The 27,141-nt window shown below is 38.5% G+C and overlaps 2 protein-coding genes across 6 annotated transcripts; one reads left to right on the top strand and one right to left on the bottom strand.

The window, feature by feature from the left end:
• The first annotated feature begins 749 nt into the window (after positions 1–749).
• Positions 750–8,902, top strand: LOC136699544 (G1/S-specific cyclin-E2-like). Its single transcript, XM_066674333.1, has 12 exons — positions 750–760; positions 2,319–2,382; positions 2,472–2,541; positions 2,946–2,993; positions 3,290–3,420; positions 3,875–4,010; positions 4,489–4,635; positions 5,244–5,339; positions 5,642–5,776; positions 6,282–6,393; positions 7,133–7,290; positions 7,591–8,902. Exons 2-12 carry the CDS (start codon positions 2,369–2,371, stop codon positions 7,678–7,680), a joined length of 1,137 nt encoding a protein of 378 aa, XP_066530430.1. The 5' UTR covers positions 750–760; positions 2,319–2,368; the 3' UTR covers positions 7,681–8,902.
• Positions 8,903–8,938: 36 nt separating this feature from the next.
• ints8 (integrator complex subunit 8) lies at positions 8,939–27,117 on the bottom strand. Of its 5 annotated transcripts, XM_066674327.1 has the most exons (29): positions 27,051–27,091; positions 26,499–26,589; positions 25,110–25,249; positions 24,574–24,748; positions 23,801–23,941; positions 23,020–23,091; positions 22,622–22,673; positions 21,216–21,398; positions 20,956–21,063; positions 19,174–19,329; positions 18,817–18,917; positions 18,567–18,708; positions 18,390–18,460; positions 18,046–18,221; positions 16,826–16,956; positions 16,599–16,709; positions 16,102–16,306; positions 15,363–15,484; positions 14,136–14,320; positions 13,980–14,013; positions 13,729–13,788; positions 13,579–13,640; positions 12,621–12,739; positions 11,452–11,555; positions 11,245–11,295; positions 10,392–10,465; positions 10,250–10,314; positions 9,642–9,685; positions 8,939–9,105 (listed from the first exon to the last, which is right to left on the bottom strand). In XM_066674327.1, the coding sequence occupies exons 2-29, from the start codon at positions 26,510–26,512 to the stop codon at positions 8,989–8,991; spliced, it is 3,015 nt and encodes a 1,004-aa protein (XP_066530424.1). In that variant the 5' UTR covers positions 26,513–26,589; positions 27,051–27,091; the 3' UTR covers positions 8,939–8,988. The 5 variants fall into 5 exon arrangements, with proteins under 5 accessions (XP_066530424.1, XP_066530426.1, XP_066530427.1 ...); XM_066674329.1 differs by lacking the exon at positions 26,499–26,589 and having other exon boundaries at positions 27,051–27,117; XM_066674330.1 differs by lacking the exons at positions 26,499–26,589; positions 27,051–27,091 and adding an exon at positions 26,119–26,214.
• Positions 27,118–27,141: the final 24 nt, after the last annotated feature.

Genomic DNA, 27,141 nt, shown 5'->3' on the forward strand with positions numbered 1-27,141 from the left:
GTTATAACGCGCTCATGCGCCTTTTCTTATCACGAGAAAACGCTTAAAAACTGCGCTGAGGAGGAAATATAAAAAGCGGGACGCGCATGCGCAGTGCAAACTGCGGCTCGATCACAAATGTCTCCCTTACTCCCTTACTCTAGTGCTCTGAGGTTTAGACACATTTCTCAGTTTCTTGTACACAAACAGTGCAACAAATACACTGGGAACGTTTTAAAATGTTAGCAGTATGTTTGGGAGTGATATGATGAAAAATATGATGGCTGAGTTGCAAATGTATAGTCACTGAAACTATGTCGAAAAAAAAAACTAATGTATAAAAGGTATGAATTATGTTTTCAGACACAGGAAAAATATATTTACTTTGAATAATTTAGTGATAAAATCCCAGTATTTTTTTTTTTGTATGTCTGCTTTCGATGCTGACTGTTAATACAATAAGTGGACAATCGTTGTTGCTGTGTGCTGAAAACTGACTGTTAATAACTAAGTATTAAAAGGTTAGTAAGACACACACACACACACACACACACACACAGTCGTCAGACCTGTTCCATAAAGCAGGATTGCTCCGTTTATCCCGATAACTTAAACCCGTCTTTTCAAAATTGTTTGTTTATAACCACTATTATATTCGAGTGCACTAAGAGGGGTGCAGGGAGTAGTGATCTTAGTCGTATTTGAGACACGTACGGATTCTCCCGGCTATAAAGAACTTGGCGCCGGCGCCACTCATTCATTTTCCTGCACTCCGCCAAAGGTAGGAAGTTTTTCTGTGCAAGTTTATTGGTGTTTATCTATATTTATATATGTTTTATTGCCATGAAGCGATGGTATTGGGACTGTACACGAGCTAAAACTTTATATATGTTTGTGTTGGTTGTTATTTTGTGATTTTAAAGTGATATTTTGCGTTTAGGTATTCGAGCTAAGGGTAGTTCAATGGGGAAACTGCAAAATGGTCTCAAAATAGTTTCTGTATTATTATTCTTAAGACGATTTTGTGCTGCTAACTGCATGTGTACAGTCTAGCTGCATTAGGAAAGCTGGGGGATTATTTGAGAAAAAAATATCCTGCAGTATTTAAGGTGGACCCGGGAAATACTAAGTAAAAGCAACAAACGAGATAAGATCATAAAGTGGTGGATGTATTATTTTGTTGTGCATAAACTATACGCAACTATTTATTGCGGATTTAAACATTATTGCTCACTAAATAATGCATTGTGTGTATGTAAGTGTGCTCAAAATTAGTTTATGCGAAAAAACAACAGCTGCTGATTTGCAAATCGCCCGGGTTCATTTTGGCGCGTATTCGCTTCCGAAATTACAAGAAAAACTACAATAAAACTTAATGAAACCTCTTTTAAACTTCACAAAAGAAGCCACTAGACTCTTATATATTCATAAACTACAGGTATACGTTGAAAATATTCGTCTACATTGCCCAAAAGTGTGTTAATATGGCAGTGTATGTTCTCACCGCTATTGTTGTCATCGGCCATTTTAGAGCTAACAACATTACAGTGCATTACTTTCTAAAACAAAATATTAAAACCCTTTACTCCAATTACACTTTTTAAACGGTTTTATAAGTCCTAAGACTTTCAGACCTCCTCTAGAGGGAACAAACTTAAATATAGTTATGGTTAGCAATTTCCTGCAAGTTGATGTGCACCATTTTTGTTTATTTACTGATATTAACAAATAAATACAAATAAAATAAACTATAAAATGTGTTCCCACTTGAATACAAGCCTCACATAGTGATTTTATTTTTCTCCAATGTCAAACTCAAGAGTAGGCAATTGTTAAATTATGCAAAGTCTGCATTTTTGTAGAGCTAAATGATTAATTGGTTTATATTTTTAAAATGTAATTGCCAATGCTGCAGTTGAATGTAAACTTTACTTTTTTTTTATTTTTTTTTTTTGTTTATTTTTTTTTTTATTTTTTTTACATTTAAGAGGGTTAGATCAGTCAGAGGAAGTTGGACACTGCACCATAGACATGGACCTTTGTGTTTAATTAAAGTTAGTGCAATTTAATTCAAAATCACAATATTGAACAGAAAAGCTGCAATTACTTATTGTATATTACATATCGTTAGAGGATTTTTTTTACTGACTGTACTCTTAGAAAATCAACAAGAAAGTTTATTTATATAAAAGTACATTCATTCACTCGTCTTATGAAAACATGATGGGGGTTGTGCTAGGTCCAGAGCCCAGTCACTGGGCACAAGGCAGGAACACTGAGGACAGGGTGTAAGTGAATATTAAATCCAGCTAACTACAAGCTATTTTCCCTTTTTCCAGGAAAGTGCTGCTTCTTCCATTAAGTTGAAATACACTGCACCAACAGGACCATGACCAGAAGAAGGTGAGAAAAAGATTCCAATGCATTTGTTTTATTTCTGTTTCTAAGTTAGAGGGAAATATTTGATCGGTTCAACTCACTTTCTCTTGCAGTGGAAGGCTTCAAGCTAAGCATGAACATGGAAGCACTCACGGAGATAAGATAGCAAAGATAAAGAAAGAGGTTTGTATGCCTTACATTTCTTGTTGATGCCTTTCCTGCATTAGTTTGTGTTGGTGTGGCACAATGGATACCTAGTGCCAAGTGTGGGCTAGAAGAATATGAAGCCCCCAGCACTGGCCTGTGGAGCAGTGAAACTGTATTCTCCAGAAAGATGGAGGTCCGTCCTATAGCTTTGGGACAAGTTGGAGCACTGTTTGTGACCCAGAACGGACATTTCTAATGCCCTTACGTTCAAATAGTGGTAAAGTAGGGTGGCAGATTTGGGTCTAAAACCCATTCTTGGACAGGAACATTATGCTATACCAATACGATTCCTTGGGAAAGGCTTCTGACTCCAGTTAAATTCTGACGCCTTATATCAGAGTGAATTAATGGGGTATAAATGATTTGTTTTATATTTACAGCAATGCAGCAGGAAGAAGACACAAAAGAGGCTTAATGGTGGAACGCAGGTAACTTTAACACAGTCCTGGACAAATATATTCGTTGGGTGAGGATTTGATGGCGTTCAGCCACAAAAACATTAATAAATTCAGACACTGTGGTTTGTTGCTTAGTTCTGGATCTCATTCTTATTAAACCGTTACTGGTGGGGGCTTTATATCCTTCTCGCCAGCACTTGGCATTGAGCATGGTGACCTTAAGCAGTAGTTCTCATTCATTATGTACACGTAATCAGAATATAGCTTTAGTGCCATTGGTTTTGCTTCTGTTTCTGATCATCTTTGATATGTCTCCACTATTTTAGAACCTCAGAGTCCAGGAGGGAACCAGTAAAGCTGAAGTCCTGACGGAGACCCCCATGGAGGGGCTACAGGACGCTTTTGACCGCCCTGCCTTTTTACATCAAACTCAACTCTGTCCGCTACCTCAACTCAGGTCTGTTACATAGACTTTGATATTGATTGCTATTTAAATAAACAGTAACTTGTTGCTCTGATGTGATTTACAGTCGTCTGACATTGAATAGTCGTTACACCTTTGTTATCGGTCTCACAAACATGGCACTGTTTGTGTTTTGATTTAGCTTGTCATTCGCTTCTCAACTTCCTCAGGGTTTAATATCTAGGAAACTCATGTCATGATATTCATATTGATATTCAAATGTTCACAGGATTTGTAAAGAAACCTCACAGGAAATACCCACAGTGTGCTGAGAAAAACATTTTAAGACAAAGCTGTAAAAATATTGATACAACTCCCCTCTCTTTAGAGGAAACTCTGATTGTATTAGTCAGTTGTTGCTCAGATCCTTGACTTGCGCAATGATAAACGTTTAATTTGTGTGTTGTTCGGTGTCTCTATTTTATTGTTCTGTTTCTCCTCTCATCAGCTGGGGAAGTTCTGAGGACGTTTGGGTGAAAATGCTGAGTAAAGAGACAAAGTATAAACACAGCAAAAACAGTTTGGAAAGACACCCCCGACTTCAGCCCAAAATGAGAGCGGTTTTACTCGACTGGCTCATGGAGGTATACATTCCTCGGTTATCTGATTGTAACACACACACACACAGATCTCTATCAAAATAGTTTCATTCTTTACATGTTAAATGGGTATTATTTAAGGCGGCACAGGGGTTTATAATAACAACATTTGGCTTAAACACAATGGTTAGCAGCTTGTTATTTAATTGTGAACTTTAAAATATAATTCTAATGAGTAAAGAATAACAGGTGCAGAGTTAACTGCTGTATTATTAATTGACTCTGCTTATTTTATACTGCTTTCGATTTACTACTTTATAATCCCAGGCTTATTATCTTATAAGGACACAATAACTAAATGGTTTTTAGGTTATAAAGAGTGTTGGTTGAATATATGCCATGGTATACAACAGGTTAAATATCTAAATAAGGGTCGTTACTTTTCACTGATTGGGTTACCGTTAAAATATCTTCCAGGAAGATGTTTTAGCCATGTAATAAACTTTATTATTATTTTCTCTAGGTGTGTGAGGCCTACTTTCTTCACAGACAGACGTTCTATTTGGCGCAGGATTTCTTCGACAGGTTCATGCTCACCCAAGAAAATATGGAGAAGGAGCGACTGCAGCTAATCGGCATTACAGCACTTTTTATCGCCTCAAAAATTGAGGTAAAGGCAGGTTTAGATGACGTCTGTGCTACCTCAGTTTTAGGGCTCTGTTTATTTAAATTTGAGTGTGACAATTCCCACTGCGCTGTATTGCGGCCTGCGTAGGCAGCTGTGGAAGTAGCGTGAAAGTCCATAGTCTGGTGTTTTAAGAGAAGTTACTTGGGTTACTTTCTGATTTTTTTTGCCGAAGTGCAGTAATTAATTATTACTACATAATTGACGCTGTCCAATCAAAAATATGTATCTATGTGTGTGGGGGGGTGTTTCGTTTAATACATCAGTCAAAGCCAGCCGCTGTCCTTCACACTGTGTGAACATTTCATGACGAATCGACCAATAGAAATGCTCCAAAAATAGAAAGGTGTTTTTTTTTTTTTTTGTTTTTTTACAACTACCTTGTCTCCTGTAAATCTGCTAATTTTGAGATGGATGTTCTGTGACAGCGACGATGCGCAACGTCTGTAATAGTGAACACATCGTTTGTGCAATTACAGCCATAAGTGGCACAAAATAAAACAGAACTGAAGATACTGTAATGCTGTTAATGTTATTTTCTTGTTTGAAGAAGCAGGATGTGGTCCAAATGTCCTGTTTTTTTTTCCCTTCAGGAAATCTATCCACCCAAGATCATGGAGTTGGCTTATGTCACGGATGGCGCTTGTCTAGAAGAGGAGATCCTACAAATGGAGCTCATTATGTTAAAAGTATGTATGCTATGTTTTTGTTTTGGGTTTCTTTTGTTTGCAGGTATTCACTGTTGTAGATATAGTACAGTTTATATAACGCATGTAGATATACACATGCGTATGTTGATTAACTCATTAGAAAAGCAGAAGTAGCTGTATTACTTTAACTCTGATTAAATGGTGGATCGTTTTTATATTCGTACACTGGATTTAGTAGAATGTAAAACTATATTTAACACTATTATTATTAGCAAATAAATACTGAATGTAATGTTTGGAGCAACCGTCTCATTTTATTCACCACTGGCTCATCTTTACAGGCATTAAACTGGGACCTTGTCCCTGAAACAGTCGTCTCGTGGATGAAGCTCTACATTCAGATGGCTTCAGTTTATGACTTCACTAATCTACTGGTGCCTCAGTTTTCTCAAGAAACTTACATACAGATCACACAGGTATGGCCTTTCCCCTGTGAAAACAATATACACCAGATGTCGAATAGTTTGTAGACAACTTTTAATGACTTAACTTAAAGGTGCCCGGGATTTAATATCTATAGAAAAGCACATTTTATATAACGTGACCTGGAGGTTGTGGAGCAGCAGCCTAAAACCGCCATGGCCAGAGTGTAAAAAGTCCCCATCCGTGTGAAGAAAATCTTGAAGCTCTACATCTAATAAACCTTAGGGAGAGTTGAAGTGTTGTGACTATAAAATCCCCACCACATTGTCCCAACATCTAATGTAAACCCTCCCCAGAAGAGCAGAGACTGTTACTGCACTGAAGAGGAACACACTCTTGGTTAATACTTTTCAGCAAGAGTGTGTTCCTCTTGTGTTAGGTGAGCGATTGTATACTAGCAATATATATATGTGTGTGTGTGTTCCTATAGTGTGTAAACATCACTCTAAAAAGGCTTTTTCCACAGTTTTATTTACAGAAGCTTTGTTTTTCTCTCAGCTTTTAGATTTGTGCATCCTCGATATCAACTCACTGGATTTTAAATACGGGGTCCTGGCTGCAGCAGCCTTCTGTCACTTCATTTCTTTTGACATAGTACAGAAAGTATCAGGTACGTATCGACTTATTGATTTCATTAGTGGTTAAAGAGTAGTAAAAGACTAGAAATTGCAATAATGGGGCAATAATAAATCCAGACAAGGCAGTTAGGGGTGCACACAAATGTCTATAGATGGGGCAGTTAACACTTCTAATCACTGTAGAATGCCGATGGAGCAGTTAGAGATGCGTCTAAAAGACTGTAGACTTGTAAATGTGGCAGCTCACCCAGGGGTGGATTTGGGAAACTAGTGTAAACCTGGTGAGCTACCATAGTTTTGCAGAATAGAACTTTGGTGCAGAGAACCAAGCCAAAAATATATCAACCCCTCTGAAAGTAAAAGGGTGCCAGGAAGAGTGATACGAAAAGAAGGGAAAACTGAACAGCCCAAAATGAGGGGAAAGGAGACAAAAGAATTTGAAGATATCATTATTTATACCACAAAAGTGTGTGTCTTTAATATAAATGGCTTAGGTGGAGCTAATTGCCTCAAATCAAAGGAATAGTGTTAGGAATAGAGTCTCCCTCCAGTGGCTGGGGTTGGCCTAGCAGACAGCCTTGCCCCAGCCCCAGCCAGACCTCTTATAGTACTACAAAAATGGCAGCTAGGGATACATCTAATGCTGGAGTATCTACCCTTGTGTTCAGGGTGTTAATTTTTTATCTCAGAACTAAAAGTGTGAGAATGAGCTTAAGAGACCTGACCTGTTCTTATTGATCGATTATTTATTTATTGTTTGTTTTATATCAGGTTTATCGTGGGAGATGGTGGAGGGCTGTGTGAACTGGATGGCTCCCTTCGTTGAGACCATGGCAAGCTACGAGCGCGCCAAGTTAAAAGAGTTTGTGAAAGTTTCCTCTGACGACAGACACAACATTCAGACTCACGTTGACTACCTCTCCATGCTGGTGAGTTTAATATATGGTGTAAAAATATATGTATTATTTTGTGCAAGCACAGGCACCTGCTAGCTGGGATTGACAGTCTCACTATTCTCCTCCAAGGGTGTTGAGATGTACAGATTTGTTGTGTTAATTGTAGTTTGAAAAGAACAGGAGTCGATTTCACACACCTCACATCTCTCCCTCTCTCTCGCTCTATATTTTGTCAAAAGAATGAAAGAAAAATTGTGCCATTTATATAATCCTCTCTGTATCTGATTCTCTTGCAAAACCAGGTGTTAATTTTACTTGCCTTTTTGTTGACAGCATGAAGCTCAGCAGAAAAGCACTATTCCTGTAAACGGCATCTTCCCACCAACACCACCGAGCAGTGCTGAGAAATCCAGCTCTCACTGAGACTTCAGAACCAGAGCATTTACAGCTCTTCTAAAATCTGGAAACGGACGTAATTACAGTGAGTTTGGGAGATAAACTCAGAAGGAACTGTCTTAGGAAGAAAAACCCCATGATGTGTAGTTAAGCTTGGAAACAAAGTCAGTAACTGCATTGATGTGGATTTACAGAAGATTTGGACAAAGCTCATCCTCAGGGTTTTATTTCTGTGTGTTTGTTGTTTTTATACCTTTTTTATTTCTTTAAATTTCCTGCCAAAGCAGTGAGGAAATCGATAAAACACTTGGTTCGATGTGTGGTGAGACCAGGGTGCAAAGCATTACTTCCAGAAAATATCAATATTATGTCAATGACAACCGAGATTTAGGCCTGTCGTGATTAATGCTTTAGTTACTGATCCTTCATTTCAGCTGTCAGCATTTATTTTACAGTCTAATGTGAAACGTCTTCATATTTCAGTCACTGAGATGTGAACAAAGTGGGTTGTGAGTGGATGAGAATTGTTTTTCTCGGTGTGTTGATGATAAAAATAACCTTTTAACATTTTTCCTCTGTCAAAACAAATGTATCAATCCACTTCATGTGAAAACCTCAGAACGTCTGCCGTGGGGTTGTTGAATATTTAGGGCACTGTGGGGAGTAAAATGTTAAATTTCTTTGCCATTTAATGGTCAGCTGAAATATTGTGGACTGTGACAGGCCTAATTCCCAAAATTTTAAAATGTAAATACTCTACACCTGACTATTTAATGTTTTTAATCGAGTCCTTCTCAGCCATGTTTTATCCATTCAGAATGTGCAATAATTGTCTACTTTAAAAGGAGAAACGGCTTGCAATTGTAATTTTAAGGATCAAATTTAGTGTCTTACCTGAATAATTAATTTTGCTCTGAGCTCCTGTACACTTGATTTTTTTTTATTTTTGTGAAGTATGTACAGTATTTGTAAAACCATTGTACAGAATCTGCCTGCTTTTCATCTTCACTAAAGGCATTGCAAATTAAGTATTTATGATAATATCCCCTGAAGCCTCAATTGGACGTTGCTGAATTGATTCTCCAAAATAACAAACAAAATAAAGCAGTTCAGTGATTCCTGATTGTAGCTTTTAAAAAAAAAAAACCTTTTTTTAAAATGTCAGTGTGAATATTGAAAGTTTGATTTACAGATTTTTTTTTAAAGTTTCCTGTAAATATTTGTAAAACAATTGTGCAGAAACAAATAACTAAAAAAAGTTACTGAATGTATTTATTTTGGTGTTTTAATAAAAATTTAAAAAAAAATGTACATTTGTTGGCAGAGGGTTTTATTTTAAAAGTACAGTTTAGCCAGGGCCTGCAGGAACAACTTCTTCCTTTTCTGAGCGGCGAGCTGTAGTACCTCCTCGGGGTTACTGGAGTTCAGCTCCGTCTGACCAATAGCCTTGATCTGTTCAAATAAACCATTGATGTCAGAAATGGCTCAACCTGATCAACACACAATTAAACTACTTCATTCATTGTCTGTAACCCTTATCCAGTTCTGGGCGGCGGTGGGTCTGGAGCCTACCCAGAATCACTGGGCACAAGTTGGGAACACACCCAACACTCACAACTATGCACACTTTTGAGTCTCAAATCCACCTACCAACGTGTTTTTGGAGCATGGGAGGAAACCCACACCACACTCCTCACAGACAGTCACCCGGAGTGGGACTTGAACCCACAACCTCCAGGTCCCTGGAGCTGTGTGACTGCAACACCTACCTGCTGCGCCATCGTGAATGATTTTGTTTGAATGAAAAATGTGATTAGATATTGGAGGGACATTTAACTGTAACTAACCCCTGTTTCCTTACAAGCTGTATTCTTATTTTGGGTCTTGGTTAAATTAGGTTTTTTCTCATCTGGTTGAAGCCCAGCAGTCCCACCTGACTGGCAAATCAATATGGAGAAACATTAAGAGCTGCTCTCTTTGATACTCACAGCCACCTGTCTTTTTTCTATCTCTCCACGCTTGTGATGGATATCTGAGTTAAAAAATGTTAAGGCTAGACTCACTTTGTCTGGAGAGCACATAAATGTTTCAGGGCGAGGATTAAACTTAAAACACTTGTGCGGAAGGTAGAGGTGGGCGGATCGATCCAAATATCGATACCAAACACTGGTATTGGTATTGATCAATACTCGTAGAAAAAGATCAATACTCAAGCTTTTTTATTCTCTCCCACTAAAGTCTGTGTGTGAGTCAGGGCAAAGCACCCCTCCCCCCTCAGTATCAATATCGGCGATACTGGCCCTGTATTTACTTGTAAATCTCCCGGTATCGCCCACCTCTAGCGGAAGAGTAAGTGAAAAATGGATTAAAAAAAGAAACAAAAAGGAGGAGGAAAAAAAAAAAAGGACGAGAAAACATAGGATGAAAAACGAAATTTTGTCAGAACATGCTCTTTAAAATATTGCACTTGGAAAAGAAAATATACATGACAAAATATTTTTAAAAAGTTTTTCACCTCACAAGCTCTGCAAAGAAACCTCTACAATAAAATGAAATAACAGAGAGACACTTTCACACAAGGGAACTGAAAGGATACGAGTCAAATACTCCAGGATGGTTACATCCCAGATGTAGTCGTAGAAGGAATCCATCGAGTCATGGCTGGAAATATTAAAAATTAAGAATATTTACTTGCATCCATCTCAAATTAAAATAAAGTGTAGTTTGCATATCTGTACCTGTTCTGCTCCTGAAGGGCTTTAAACGCCGTCATATAATCCACCTCCCTCAGAAACTGGCACAGAACTGCAACCTGGGAAAAGCAGAGTTTACAGCCTCGAGTGTTTAAAGGTCTTTTATTATTGCAAATCAAATTGTACTTGCTTTTTTAACACAATATTGATTTAGATAAAAATGTAAACCCAGTATCATTAACACTAGACCTTCTCATGGTTCTGATGTCACAGAAACCATTACATTTAATTAGACCTTTGTCAAGAAAAAAAGTCTTGATTGTTTTGCATTTTTTTTTCAAAACTTTATTCAATCTTCATTAAACTTTCACATAGTTTAAAGGAGTCTTGGATTCTAATTAATTGTAAAATTAAAAACGATGAAAATGTGATTTTTGTTTTCTTTTCGACAGATAAGGATTTGGTTCATTTTAAAGTTTAAATAAAAGTTTAGATTTCAGAAAGACTTAATGTATTTACCAAACAATGGAGTCCTGTCACAGTTATATTTGTAATAAATGTGTGCAATTATACATTTTCTTTGTTAAACCATTTATTTATTGATTGATAGATTTTCATTTTTCTATCAATCTCTAGTCTGTTTTCATATCTCTTAAAATAACCCTAATTTATCTGATTATACATATTTCAGAGTGAATCGTTTTTAAAATTATCAATGTAACTGTCCTTTGCTTTTTTTATTAAATCATTCACATATTTTTCATTTTATTTAAAAATTCAACCCAAAAATTTGAAAATGTTTGTATGTTTAAATTGTTTGAATGTAGTAATGCTTTATTTTCCTTAAGACAAATGTATAGTCCCTTTAAAATAAGTTTAGTTTAGTAATCTCTCTTACCTGAGTGTGACAGTTGAGTAAAGAACAGCACTTGATCATTCTCTTTAGAACCTGTAAGAGCAGGTCAGAGTTAGAGAAGCTTGTATTTTACAGGTTCAAAATCAGGAGGAAGGAGTCAGACACTTGGCTCTAAATTCGCACAGAATTCTCATCTCTAAACGTAAAGCAGCACAGAAGAAGAACGGGACTATGGTTGTTTGTTTGTACCTGGTCAGTGTAGACATCTGGAGGCACAGGCTTGGTGAAATAATCTGAGCACACCGTTCCTGCTTGAAGGTAATAGTGCATCGCAGCAGAGTACTGGTTCGTTACTGCTCACAAAAACAATATAAATCAAAAGGAAAAAGAGTTTTAAAGTGTTAGTTCTGATTAATACACAGTATAATTCATTTAAAATAAATACAGAGTTTAAAGACATTTTTATAATATACAAAACACTCCACAAAATTCTGACACAGATTTAAAGCTGCAGTTTTACGTAACCACTAGGGTTTTGGAGACCTCTCTGGTGGAGAAGTGTAAATACATGCAACATGACCAGCTGAGCTCATGGGGTTTAGTTTAGTTTGGTTTTCTCTGATATTACAGAGCAATAAACCTTGAGAACCCACATGTACCCTTGCAGATTTATCTCCTTTCTCTCTCAGTTTGGTTCTGCAGGGTTCTAATGGCAGCATTCACACTTGTTCCAAAGAACTGCAGTAACAAAGCAGTTACACCAGGATCAAAACAGACCTGCCATATGGAAACAATGCCTAAACACTAAGCTCTGAGTACACTGATCAGACAAAGACGTCTAGATGTCTAAGGGACGTTATATGTACAGAGTACAACTTTTAAAAAACAAATGGTAGTTGAACCTTCACACCACATCTGAGGTTTTTTTTTTTTGTTTGGAAAATAAATTGAATTATGTAGTAGGTAAAATGATGAATTTATTTAGGTTTACTTTAAACACTAAAAAAAAACTAAAAACTAAACACCACACTGAATCCCCCCAGTCTCCAGTACAACACGGGGAGCCCAGCAGTGTTTCTGAAGCTCGCTGAGGGAGTCTTCTCATTAAAAGGGATTATTATATTTTCTTTATTCATGTTTTAAGGTTTGTCAACGAACTGTTCAACCCATGTCTTCCTACTCATTAGTTGGGGCTGTAACCATGTCAACAGCGCTCTGATTGACGGACGCATTAAAATCAGACAGACAAAATCAGAAATATAACAGGTTCTAATTCAAAATCACTCGCAGCGTCGCAGTCCGTCAGTTTCGAACACGGTGTGAAGGACATCGTTAACATACGTGTGTTTTATTCATATGTAAAAATCAGACTCAGTGTGGTAAGGCCTTAAGAGACCTTTTTTTAAACACACACATACCAAAGTATATATCTGCCTGAGTGATGAGCCAGGACTGGCTGTTGGGGTTTAGGGTCAAAGCGAAGTTCACCAGCTCCTTCATGGTCACCGCCACTGCCTCCACATCCACACACTGGATACTGGGAGATAGCAAGAGACAATAAGACATATCACAGGATTATATTATAAATAGGTCTGAATGATATAATAAATATATATATATTCAGTGGTTGATACTTATTTCAGAGGACAAAACTTTGGGATAACATCGTCCAATATACTTCTTAGTAAAGTAGATACAGTAAAACAATGCTTAAAGAATGATTAAAAGCAAGTGAACTGCAGTGATTTTAAATTATTTTAACCCATAAAAGTCCAGACCCAGCTCACCCAAAAGCCAAAGTATGAGAACAATAAAAAAAAAAAAAAAACATGGAACCTGTTTTGTTTTCTACATTTTTTGTCGTATTCTGTAATTATTTTTGAGCTAAAATCCCAACGTAACATAAACATCACAACCACCATTTTGTAACCTGTATTCCAGTATTTTGTTCTTAAAATGGGATCAGAGAGCATCATATGTAAGACTGGACGGGCCACAGAAGCATTTGAATGGTTAAAAAGGTTTAAACACACTTTTTAGAAACAAAAATATGCTTTTAAAATAAACATTTCTATGGTCTCTAGATCCTCACCAAGCACTTAGTCATTCAACAAACTCACAAACTGTAATTTGACTGCATCCAGAACGTACAGTAAACGTCACTTTTAAAGGGTTTGTTGAAACTAATTCAGCAACCGCTTTGCATTTAGCCCATTACCTTTTGAGGTTCTGACTGGAGTGCAACAGATTCTTTCCTTCATGTCTCTATGAGGTCAGAGAAACGACCACGCAGCAAGCAGAGTCATGATACATGAGAAACCGTGGACAGAGAAAAACAAAGCAAGTTACCACCTACCCTAAGAGTTAAAGTCTTACTTGGTGAGGGAGGAGGGCCATATGGAGAGATGCTCTGCCATCACTTCATTCACAATGTCATCCTAGAAAAGGGTCATTCATATATTTAATACTGAATATTTGAACATCATATTCTTTGACGAGTAAAAAGGAAAAAAAAAAGTGACTCACCCGGACGATACTGTGCAGTCTCACGAACAGAGAGATGAGAGTGGTCAGCACCAAAGGCTCCTGGGTGAGAAAAAAATGGCCATAATTTACCATGACGACACCATCAGCATCATTTGCATGTTTGTTTATTTCTCCAGGAGAAATAAACGGTAACTGTAAATGAAACCAAACTTTTTGGTGTAATTTCACAGGAAAGCATATATACAAGCATTTTCATTTCTCTTAACATGTATAAGGTTTTTCAAACTCACCCGTATCTTCTTCACGAATGTAACAAATTTACTCCTGTAAAGAGAGAGAGTGTTTATCACTGTGACAAAAAAACAAAAGAAAAAAACAATCAATGTAACGCTAGGCCATTCAAAGGTAGCAGATATTCTGTAAGTGTGTGTGTGTACATTCATCACCTGGGCAGGATGCTGAGAGAGGTCTCTCTTTGCTTGATGAGACTGACTCTGCCCTCACTGCTGCGTTTGTGCTGACTGGACACAGAGCAGATCTGCACTACCACCTCCCACAGCTCTTTAGCAGTACGTCGACTCTCTTTAGGACCTGGGAGCTCCTTACAGGTGGCAGCCAGCAGCTGTCCCAACTACTCCAGAGAAATGAAGGATTAATTAAATGAAGGAGTAATGACTGATTTTCTCCAGAGTACTGTCTTCATGTGATGAAATAGCTTTTATATTGACACATACTGACAGCTTTTATATGGCCTGGATGTGTCAGAGATTCTGTACTGAAGTAAAAATACATACATATCACATTAAACCACTGATTATTGAACAACTTTGGGACAGAGAGCTCCCTTCTTCGGCCCCTTTTTGGATTGGTAAACTATATGGTCCAATTTAAATCTAACCTCGGCTTATTCATTTCACAGTTATTCACAGGGCTTATGCAACACCACACAGGAGATATCAAATGAAACTTATTTCTAGTTATGGCTGCAACATGGTTATGGTCTTCTGCCGTAGGCATATTGTCCAATCTACTGAATCTCACCACTCCACTTTCGACACACTTGTCTCTTAAATGATGGCTCAACGTTTCAATTTACTTTGATTAAGTGAAGGACGTTACTGGCAGGTTTTACAGATGTTAAGAAAATCATTATACAACTCTAGATAATCATTATACCCCTCAGTTTCAGTTATGAATCTCTAGCTTTCAAAATATAGTCAGAATGGAATCCTAACAGTTAAACTAATGCACAGTCCTCAACAACTGGTAACCAGGAGACTTTATATGATTCCATCCATCCATCCATTATCTGTAACCGCTTATCCAAATTAGGGTTGCGGGGGGTCCAGAGCCTACCTGGAATCATCGGGCGCAAGGCAGGAATACACCCTGGAGGGGACACCAGTCCTTCACAGGGCTTTATATGATTCCATTCAGGATAATATTTTCAGTTAAATGGTTTTTATTTATTGTACGTCTTTTAGTATCTCTCAGTCTTGCGTTCCCTTCCCCTTCCCAGTTCTTAAATATGTGGAAATGAATAAAAAGTTGATCACATTTTAAAAAAAAAAAACAAAAAAAAAAAAACACAACACACACAACATATGTCACTTTACATAGTTTGCTACATTTTGGAGGTAAATTTATTTTCAGTTTGAATAAAGGGTCTGTACCTTAATGTAAGGGTTACTATTGACCAGTGATGATGGGACCTGCAGTGTAAGGTAGTCATTCTCTCGCCAGTTTAACATGAAGGCCACACACTCCTCGCCAACCACCTGCCGGAGAGGGATATCTGAAACACATTCACAAACACAGTCTGAAGCAATTCTGGTTGATCAGAGTCGAGATATTCTTGTAAAACACAGCTCCAGAACAAGCAATCACGTAGTTATCTTTATTATTTTTCTGCTGACATTCTGTCTGCTAACTTGTCTGTCGTATAGATTAATGCATCTCCAAAGTGTGTGCTGTGAACAGAAAGAGTGGGCATTTTTTAACTGGACATATGCCAGTTTCCCCCATCAGTGAACCCCCCATTGACTGCACAGTGACACCAGCCTCGAGATGGTCAACCCTCTGCTTCTTTCTTTTTAAACTGCTGTTAATGCAACACCACTGAAATGTTAGCAGCATGAGCAGAGAGTTGTGGGGAAAGGAGGACCATTATTCATTAGTGGGTTCTTCTAGTGTGTTTCTTCACAAACACCAGGGGCAGTGAACACACACACACACCACCGGAGCAGGGGGCTGTGACCACATTGGCGCTCAGGGAGCAGTTAGGTGCCTTGCTCAAGGGCATTTCAGCCTGAATTACTTGTCTCCTCTGGGTCCCGGGAACTGAACCGGTGACCCTTCCAGAAAAGCCCAACTTTACAGCACTGGAGAGAGCAGCAGCAGAATTTTTCTCACCACGAATCCTCATCTCCAGGTATCCTCTCACTCTGCTGACCAGGTCGGGTGGGGGTCTCTCCGTGTTCCCCTCGGCCGCTCCGGACTCGTGAGCTCGAATCTCCACCAGCAGAATCTCGTTCAGCATCACCTGCCTCAGCTTCGGAGAGAACTCTGTCACCAGCTCCAGACACGCAGAGAACAGCTGCCTTCCACGAACAAAGTCCTGGGAATTCACAGGAATTCAGATTCTCAAAATGATCTGTTACACTAACCTGCTGAGCAGTAACCAGGGAGTGTTACTCAGTGCTAAACCATGTGCCTGCAGATATAAATGACCCTCTTTTAATAAACAGTTAGAATTGCACAGGGATTTTCTAGCTTCTATTTCTTTATTTTGCCCACTACTGACATTCATCTAATCATTCGTGCAAAATATGGACTAAAAAGGCATGCAGCATCAGTCTGGAAGATTGAGTAGGGTCATGTTTAGCTTTGCTTAAGGCTTGAATACAGACCTTGATGTTAACACAGTGAAGACCCTTTGCCATCAGAATGTACACCAGGTCACGAGTGAGGTCGTCTTTAATGGCGAGAATCTTGTTTACGTAATCTGACGGGACTTCCCACTAGCGGGAAAACAAACAGCAAAGAAATAAGAGATAAGTATAATTAGTAGGACTGCCATAAGGAATGTTTTAAAATGTTTTACAAACAGCACTCATCAGTAAATTAAGAACCTGACCTTGCTGTTGACCCTCCAGAACGACCTCTCCGCCATACCATGGAGCTCAATGAGGATCTGTCTGATCTGTCGAGCGTCCAGTGACAGAATGAGCTGCTGCTCGTGCTGACCGATATTCACACTGGCGGAGGCTATTAAAAACAGAAAAACAATAAAAAGGGGATATACAAAACTGGTTTAATCCAGGACACAGCTGATCTGTGCTCAGAGCACTACTATAAATCCAAACAAACATGCTGGTATGTGGTTGAACTATCGAACAATGTCCACAGGTGAGAGAGAGAGAGAGAGAGAGAGAGAGACAGAGAGAGAGAGAGAGACAGAGAGAGAGAGAGAGAGAGACAGAGAGAGACAGAGAGAGAGAGAGAGAGAGAGAGAGAGACAGAGAGAGAGAGAGAGAGAGAGAGAGAGAGAGAGAGAGAGAGAGAGAGAGAGACTAGATGAGTTTGTGATGCCCTGTGATGGGCTGGGGCCCTGTCCAGGGTGTGCCAAATGATTCTCAGCCAGCTCTGGCTTCACTGCATGATATTATTTATTATGCAAAACTGAACCTGTGAATTTTAAGATGGAATGATGTTAAAATAGTGGTGATTGTTTAAATCTTAGCTAAGGCTACGTTCAAAGTACAAGGCTAAAGTGACATATCTGATTCGTTCCGGGTTGTGTAAACACGACAAATCCCATCTTTCCAAATCAGATCTGAGTCACTGTCAAATGTGCTCCTAGATCAGATTTGTATCCAATTCATGGGCATGTGAACTGTCAAATCTCCTGTGTCTTTTTGCCTGTATCCATGCGCTTATTGCTGTGGTCATCAATCAGAGCCATCAGCAACTGTAGGCTGTGTCTCAAACGGCTATGTGCTTCCTACAAAGTGCACTGTGTGGTGATGAAACTACAGCCCCTGCATCAAAACAGCACGCTGAATGTTGAGGGTGAGAGCTGAATATAAATGGATTTGTACTGGACATCTTACACACTAGAGGGTTTTAGAAGCCATTATTTAAAAACCTACATCATGCACTACACAAGGCTTAGGGACCCTTTTGGTGCGGTCGTTTCTGGGAGAGATTCATTCACCTTACAGACAGATACAGGCCTTTATTTTTAAGATTGCAAATGGTCAAGATAGACAAATCCAATCTGAGCAACAAAATGGAATTATTTGAGGCTATTAATGTGAACGCAGCCTAATTTGAGTTTAAATCTATTCAGCGTACACGGAATATCGTAGAAGGAGGGCAGTGGCTTGGCGCTGAGGTTGACTGTAGCTGAGCGTTTCCTCATTTGGTCCAGAAGACTCTTTTTCTCCTCATCCATAAGCAGGTCCATGAAGAGTTTATGGGATGACACCATGTAAGCCAGAGGAACTTCTTCCAGCCTCTCGCAAAGGTTCCTGCACACAAACACCCTGGGGTCAATGCAACACAACAGATTTCCACCAATACTGAGACCTTCCTGAAGACCTAGAGTGCAATTCATTAACTGCTTTCAATGAACACAAAGCATCAAAAGCAAAAGATTAATTCCAAGAGCACACGGTTACATCAAACTGAATACTCACTTGAGAAAGAGAGCCATCTTCCTTTTGAATATCTCTGGAGTCTGCTCCTTGTCTAAAGACTTTGTACACACCTGCAATTAGACAAAATGATCAACCACCAATCAGAAAACCCTTGCTCCACTGAGAGAAAAAGTGATGCACCCCCTTGTTTGAGCAATGGGCATTTGTTGATTATACCTCCAGCAGGAAGCTGATGGTTTTCTTTGTGGGTTTGAGCAGAAGCTGTTGGAAGCGAACGCTGAGAACTCGACCCTCCAGAGCATCTCTCACTGCGTTACACACACACAGCATGTGGCACACTTCCTCCAAAGCTCTATCCCTGGAAGAAACACACAAAAGGGGTCTGGTACCGTGGTATATAATTACGATTCTAAAGTGTCATTTGTGCAGCAGTCAACATAAACAGAAGACAACTGTACTTCCTCACCCTTGTTGGACTCTGTGTAAGAGCTCCAGCTGAATTGAGTGTCTGAAAGTGTTGGGTAGGTTGAGTGTGACATTGTCTTTGATGAAGGCATCAATCAACCCCTGCGGTGATGAGAACACAGACTCATGAAACACAAGGAGTTGAGATTGGTCTCTTATCAGCAAAATAATCAGCTTTAAAAGGGTCATTAACATGACAATTCTCTGAATAACCAAATAAAGGAACAAGACAAACATTCTGAAATGCCATGTACTGTTGATTTTCTCAGAGAAAACGAGTGAAAACTCAAATAAACATGCAATTTATCTTAACATTTTAGAGAACAGTTGAAACACTAATATAGAAAACATGTGTAACCTGGTAGTTCTGTGTTTTGATGAAGCTGTTGATGAGGCTGTAGGGAGTGAGCTGAGTCTCACTGGAGTCTGAAGCCCCGGTGAGTGCTCTGCAAGCACTCCAATAACCACACAATCGCTTCTCGTCCAGGTGACAGTGCAGCGGGTCAGAACTCAGCTGGAAATCACACACACAAAACATGTGTCCAATCTTCTGTACATCCTTAGTTAAGTTTCTAATTTTTCTTTCTTATAATAGATCTCTAACTAAGCCACAAACTAAAACAGCTGTTGCAAATAACACGAAAATAAATATACGAAAAATAAGAAAAGAATTAGAAACAAGCAAAAGTCTAATTTAAAAGAAAGTAGTGGAACAATTTCGCACATGTAAAAGCCACACAGTGAAATCAGGCCTGTCACGACATTATTCAAGAAATAATGGTGTTAAATTATATTATAGTGATTTTAAGACCAGTTTTAGCCACTTATATAATACTAATAATAATAATAATGCAATTACAGTTCTTTAAAAAGCAATGAACTTTAAAAGGGGACATATTATACCTCTTTTTAAACAAGTTAGAATAGGTCTATGGGCTACAAAACATGTTCATGAAGCTCTTTGCTCAAAATCACTCACATAAAGTGGTCTCACCAGCTCTGTTCTCGCCAGTTACAGTCCCTTTCAGAACGAGCCATTAAAGGGCTTTGTCATTTTTATGAAAATAAGCTGTTGCTGGTCACATCCCACCCATCCCTTGTTTAAGCTGAGCACTTAAGGTGGAATTGAAATTTCGAAGAACTCCAAGGCTTGAATACCAACTTAGCACTTGGAAATAACTCTCATTTTTTAAGGTGTTATGAAATTGCAAGCTATTTTAGACTGTACTAGTGTGTTGGGGAAGTTTAAACAAGTACTAGACCGTATAAAACCATCATTATGTTCTTTTCTGTTTCAAAGTTTGGTTCATGATACCGTGGTGCTGCGAGGCTTTTAAGGCCGTGGAGAGAATGCGCAGCGCACCTCTGTGTACGCACACTATTATTTATTAACAATCACAGGTTTACCTCACTGCTGTTCCCGCAGCTCAGTCTCATGGAGTGTTTGTTTCCCCTTTTCATTTCCTGAAGGATAGTTTCTCTTCATCTTTTGATGATACACAAACTCTCTCTAACTTGAGATGAGGGGGCCTTCGTTAATTTGTGAGGCCGTATGCAACATGCGCTGTGAGCGTACAGAGAGGTCCGACTGCATGCACAAACACCTTCACGAAAGCTGATCTTTGCAAATTACCCTAGTGTGATATCACAATAAGGGAGCCATCCAAACAGCTCCTAGAAGCGAATGATTCCTGACACCAAACTCTTTCAACTGACTCAAAGAAAATGGGGGGATGTCTTTTTTCATAATTGGAGTGTTTATAGGAGCAGTAGAGACCCAACTGGAAATACAAAAGCACTCAAAGTGTGAGTTTTGTATAATATGACCCCTTTAAGCAAAAGCGTAATTAAGAATAATTAGATATTGCAATTGGAATAAAAAAAAGTTTAACTATCCTAAATATATAACATATATAAATAAAATAAAACCATACTTTCGAAACAAATCAATATAATGGCCCCAGAAAAGAGCCCAGTTAAATAATTGTGACCTTAATTCCTATGCAAACAAACACAAGCGAAACACAATGGTAGATTAATAAGGTCAGCAAATATTATAGCAGATATGTCCATATATTGTATGAGAAGTTAATATTGTACTGATTGTGACAGGCCTAATTCTAAGCGTAATGAGTTTTACCTTTCCGAGCAGTTCTCTTGTTTTTCGGAAGTGCTCCTGGGCTTTCTCGTACACAGAGGTGTCAGAACCACCTTGCTGAAAATAAATTCCTCCCAAATCATAATGCACCTGCAGCGAGGGACAGAACAAGGGGAATAAAGCAGATCATGCCATTTCATTTCAAAGATTTCTAAGAAGATTATACAAGCTGTATGTGCAAAATCAATGGCTGTTTCCACATAGGGGTGTCTATAAGCCCCTGGACACACAGTGTACCTCACCTGACAGTGGAGCTCATCAGCGCTGATCCTGAGGCCTGCTGTAGAGGACTCTGTCTCTCCGTTGGCTGTACTGGGATCTGCAGCAAGAAGGTCCAATGTTCGAAGTGTGTGGATGTAAAAATCCTTTTTAATGTTCAGAGCACCCTCGAGAACCATAATGGAGTCTGTGGCCTGTTCCTTCAGCTGCAGAGGTGGAACATTAGAGACAACACTCAACACCAAAAGGCCACTGAAGTTTCTATCTGTAAATCAGTATCAGGCCCATAAAAAGAAACCAGGGTCTAAGCCACATTTCTCAAAAGTTTCAAACTTGGTGCGTTCTCCTAGATTTGCCCAATTAATTATTACTGAAACATGAGGGTCGCAGTCACACAGCTCCAGGGACCTGGAGGATGTGGGTTCGTTTCCTGCTCCGGGTGACTGTGAGGAGTTGGTGTGTTCTCCCCGTGTCCGCGTGGGTTTCCACCGGGTGCTCGGGTTTCCTCCCACAGTCCAAAAACACACGTTGGTAGGTGGATTGGCGACTCAAAAGTGTCCGTAGGTGTGAACAACTACAATGCCAGTGCCCACATTTTTTCAGAAGGAACATTATTGTTTACTGTTGCCAGTTGTGTTCCCTAAAGCTACATTCTCTTCTCCAGTAGGAGAGGTGAATATCTGTCAGCTTTATATAGAACCGAGTAAAACAAAACAACAAAATACACATCCTGGAGATGAAATGGGGTGTATGAAATAGAATATGGTACAATGAAGCCCAATATATACTACTGCATTGGTGTCTGCGTCGCTCTGCAATTACACCGCCACACCACTGAATCTCAAAACACTTTCTTCTACATGCTGTAGTACACAATGTAGTGGTGTACTAGTATTAGTTTTATAAAGTACACCATTTACGAAGTAGGTTGTGGTTTGGGACAGGGCAGGGTTTACATGAGGTGCCAGGATAGTAACTAATACAAAGCCAGCACGTTTTCCCCTTCTCAGTATCGCTTCTCATTAAGTTATATTTTTTCCCCCGGAGACCTCTGTGTTTTTCCTTTGTTCAATATGTTTATTCATCCCTGAAGCACACATGTCTGAGGAAATCTCTGGCTGTGAATGTGCTGCTGTCTGCATCTCTGTGTGTGGAGGAGAAGAGCTCATGTTTCTGTACTTCTTCGGTTTTGCACAAAAACATCTGTTCGACTTCTGACCAATCACAGTCGTCGCGGTCTGTGTCGAGAGGTGCGTGTCAGGCTACTCGTAGGGTTCGTGTCGACGCCTAGCCTACGACATAGGGTCAGTGCAGAAGTATACATTGGGCTTTATGATTCCTAACTAAAAGTACTGAGTATGTACCCTTAAGGGTAACACCACAGTGACAGTTTTTCTGAGAGTGTAGGAATATCCTTTTAATGTCTCACCACACTCAGTATGTTCTCAGTCAGTTCCTTTTCCTGCTGAACCAGATTCATCCTGGAAGAACACAAACAAATAGAGTAAATTATCCCATCTTAAATGAAGCATCTCTATAAGTTTCCACAGAGACATAGGTAAAGACAAGCCCTTGACTAGAGAGGATATTAATACAGTGGTCTAGACTCAATTTAAAATGTCAATGTATCACAACAGACATTTTGGAATCTGAGTTTCAGTCTGCTTTAGACTCTGTGTGGACCACATAGCGGTTTTGGAACTTGTTCTGGACAACCTTACATCTATAATGTAAATATAAATGCCAGAGATAGGAACTTATCCAAGAAGACAGGCTGCATATTGGTGGCAAGTGTGAGATTCAGAGATAAATGCTGTATATACATACATATTGAGCTGATGGGGTCCGGGTTTCGCTTGTTTCTCAGGAAAGCTGCTGAGCACTATGGTGCGAATGGCCCTTTGAGCAGGAGAAATAGAATACGGTTATACATCAGCTGAATACAATAAGAGTGTGATCATTTAAAGCATAGATTTATATTCTTATACTCACTGAATATACAGAAACATAGAAGTTTAACAACATGCACTTAGTATTGAGTACAGGTTCATCTTTTCCTCCTGAAGGATCCTCTGCATTCCCAGGCCAAGCAGGAGACATAATCTCTCAAGTGAATAATGGGCCTCCTCTCAACTGGCTATGCCTAGTATACTTCCAGTGGAAAACACCCAGACTTACTTAACTGATACCTGAACCACCTCAACTAACTTTAATGAAGCAAAAAACAGCATGTCTTTGTAAATATGAGTTTATAAAATATGTTAATGAACCCAGAAAAGAGGCAGAGGTTTGCAATATGACGTTATATTAGTTATTGTGGAAAAAACAAGACGCTTCTCTGAGGAACTTCAAGGTCACTGACAATTCGCCTGTTTTATTACAAAGAGCAGAATTTGTTTTCTAATTGTTATTCACCTCTGCCTGTTCCAATATATAAACCACTATATTAAAATAACACTGTGCAGGCACTATAACATATTATGCAATGCAGTATACAATAAAGTGACCACACAATTTAAATAGATCATTTCAAATCGTTTTAAACAAACAGCAATACTCGTGTCTTAGAGGAGGGTTATGCTCTTAAAATAGGTTATGTTTGGCTCACCAGCGGTTGTAGATGAGAACTGCCATGGCTGTGGTGGGAGGAAGAGTGGACAGATCCAAGTCCACGTGTTTTACACCTGGAGGGACTTTACTGACACACAGCAGCTCGTTCAGTAACATGTTCAGCACTGGAATGGTCAGACTGAAGGGACATTCAGACACACAAACATGAATCCATTAAAGTTCAAGATGGATGACCTTAAAAGACTCATTATACAGACACTGTACTGCCAGAAAAAGGGTACAGGGAAACAAAGAGAATCAAAACAGTAATTTTTCCAACAGCCTGGATGATTCAGAAACTCTGTGCTTGGCCCAAAAGGACATAACTGCCATTAGGTGGAGCATAAACTAGTTCATTCGGGGACAGGGAAGCAGTTTGTCTCTTCAAATCATGTGAGTTAATAAATAAGGTCCGCTATTTATGTTGTACCTAAAAATGACAGATTGATGCTTTCTTCAAATTAAATTATACTTTCAATTTATGCTTCAAATAGACTTTCTTCTATTGGCAGCAGGTCTTTCAGTTTTGCAGCCACCACATATATAAAAAAACACTTTTCCATCTTTTATTTGCTCTTCTTCCTCTCTTTCAGTCTTCAAAGCCTAGTTCATATCTTTTCCTAAAATATTTTCATTTTCTATTTTTGTCCATTTCTCCGTACTCAATTCTAACACATCCGTGGGGTATGTAAAAGGCTCTATATAAAAGTGTAATATTATTATTAGTAGTATCGTCCCTTTATTAAGCTGTGTTCTTTGGTTGACACTGACCCTTTCTCCAGGACGTCCAGGTCCCACCTCAGGTGTGCAGCCACTTTAAGAGCGAGTAGTTTAAGGGTGCGGTTCCTGCGGTTATCCACCGGCGGTTGGACCTGATTCTGCTCATTCACGGAGGGTTTAGAGGCTTGTTCCAGGAACTGGATCACCAGCTGCACTGGAGAAGGGTCTGTTCAGAAAAGAAAAACAAAAGTGATAAAATAAGATATGAGAATGAGAAATGAGATACAGAAATCAATAATCCCAACATTTCAGAACCACATACTTTATTCACTTTAGAAGAAGAATAGCTAAAGGAGATGTAAGCGTAGTGTAGAATTGAACAACAACACTGTGCAAAATAATTAATGGTCATTTAGAATCTAATTTATAAAGTCAAACATGTCTTCCTTTGTGACACAAGTGCACAGTGAAAGTCGGTAAGTGATGGACATGAATGATAAATCGGGACCATCCTCTACAGATTTCCAGCTGTTACATCAACCAAGAAATGCAGTGTTTGCTGAATTTAAGACCACATTAAGACAGACCTGGGTTGTTTTTATGGAGATGTTGCTCCAGTAAAGACGGTTCCAAGAGGAACTCAAACCAGGAGGTCTGAGGAGGAGTGCTGGGTCGACTTCCGCTCACAGCCTCACGATCCGCCGCTTCAGCACTCATCCTGACCTGGCTGAGAAAATCAGAAAATTATACACTTTACATTCATTTATTTTTGTTTGCAGTAAAGTAAAAAAAAAAAAAAAACACTTTATATTTTTTAGGTTTTACATTTCAAAAAAGTAAAACATTATTTTAAATAATACTATAATATGTTTATAAATTGTTTATAGGTGTATAATAATAATAATAATAATAATAATAATATTAATAAATAATAATAATAATAGCTGAATTATTTTAGTTAACTCTAACTAGTTAGTTTAGTTAAGAAAATAAACTGTTATTTTAACATAGTGGACAAATATTTTGACCAAATTGTGGTTATATTTGACACAGTAAATCAATATTTTGAGTAAAGTTCTCCAACTGGCTCAGTTCTTCCATTTCATTCCACCTTAAAGTGCCTCAGTAGTGACGTTACAGTCCTTAAGGTGGAATAAAAACTACAAACTAAGTATAGGAAACTATCAGCTTATTAGATGAATGATGAATACAGCCATTAACAAGACAAACTTCTTTCCTCCTTATTCGAATTTTCCACCTTAAACGAAGCACCATGCAACTGCTGGACGATTTAAGGTGGAACGGAACATTAAAACAAAAATACTAACTGAAGCTTCACTATTTGAGCTGAATTTGTTTTCTTTATCGAGTTGTGGGTTCCACCTTAAATTGATACCCTTTGTAACTGCTGAACCTTTTAAGGTGGAATGCAATATTACATAGGTAGCCAGTCTCAGCTTTGTGTTCTCATATTCGAAGATAAGAGCGTAAATAAGATGACTTACCCACGGGACTTGAGCTCTATCTATAAGCAGTCGTAAATGTGTGTAAATAAACATAAAATAAAAACGTAAATAGTTAAGAATAAACCTATACCTATCCACTGTATCCTTTACTCTTCTTATTTAATTCATTGTTGCCTGAAAAACAGACCTGAACAGCGCCATCTAACGCTTCGGAGAAAGAAGAGATGTCATGTTGTGGAGTATGTTTTATTTTAAAGACATATATGTTAAAATAATAGACACTTTTCTCAATTCATCAGATGCACTGAGAATGACTTAAATATATTCATTAAAACTTCATTTCCTTGTAAATATATTATTATCACGTTTCCCCACATCCAGAATGCCTTTTCTCCCTGAGAACAAAACCTGCTTATATTTTTGTTTTGTCTTCATAAAAAATGAAAGAACTAAGGAAGGAAGGAAGGAAGGAAGGAAGGAAATTGAAGTTAATGCTGTTGTCCGTTTTACCAGGTGTTCTTCATCACTGCTTCTTAAAGGAGTCAATTCTGAAGTCTGCTTCAACTCTGATTCACTAGAGTCGATTCTGCACAATTCTTTTCTTGAAATTTGATTACAAACAACAAAACATAGGCAGGGTTGGTTCCATAAAGTGCTTAGTTAACTACAGAAATTGCTATTTATCAGAGGTAGACAGTTTCTATTTATAGATACTCTAGTACATGGAATTAAGTACATTTTCTACAGCATTTGCAATTTAATCAAGTTTCACAAATTATATTTTTTACATGTATTCAAAACAACAGAGCAAAGAATTGACTTTAATTTAATACACATTCCGCTTCTAATTCTCGAACTCTGTGTAATTTGTTTGGATCATTTTAGACACAAATGATCAAGAACAGGGCGGTATTTCAGCTCATGGCCTGAGAGATGCTGAATGATATGTCTACATGTTTATTGTTGCACCATTAAAGATCTGTTGTTGTTCGTAATTCTACTAAAGATGGTATTTACTTATTTACCGAAATCAGTATTTTATTCAAATAACAATAAACTTACTTTTAGGAGGGACTGAAGTTTATACACACAACTCACGGAATCGAGAGTCAAATCTTTTGGGGAATCGATTCTTCATAATAAAGGCCGTTTG

This window comes from Hoplias malabaricus, chromosome 6, assembly GCF_029633855.1.
Source record: "Hoplias malabaricus isolate fHopMal1 chromosome 6, fHopMal1.hap1, whole genome shotgun sequence".
Lineage (NCBI taxonomy): Eukaryota > Metazoa > Chordata > Actinopteri > Characiformes > Erythrinidae > Hoplias > Hoplias malabaricus.

Coding starts and splice junctions, on each gene's coding strand:
- LOC136699544 (XM_066674333.1), top strand. Junction 2,542..2,945: donor TAGCAAAGATAAAGAAAGAG/GTTTGTATGCCT, acceptor TTATATTTACAG/CAATGCAGCAGGAAGAAGAC. Junction 4,011..4,488: donor TACTCGACTGGCTCATGGAG/GTATACATTCCT, acceptor TATTTTCTCTAG/GTGTGTGAGGCCTACTTTCT.
- ints8 (XM_066674325.1), bottom strand. CDS start 26,081: ATGTTTATTTACACACATTTACGACTGCTTATAGATAGAGCTCAAGTC. Junction 22,674..23,019: donor GGACCCCATCAGCTCAATAT/GTATGTATATAC, acceptor GTGTTCTTCCAG/GATGAATCTGGTTCAGCAGG. Junction 13,641..13,728: donor GACTGCACAGTATCGTCCGG/GTGAGTCACTTT, acceptor ACCCTTTTCTAG/GATGACATTGTGAATGAAGT.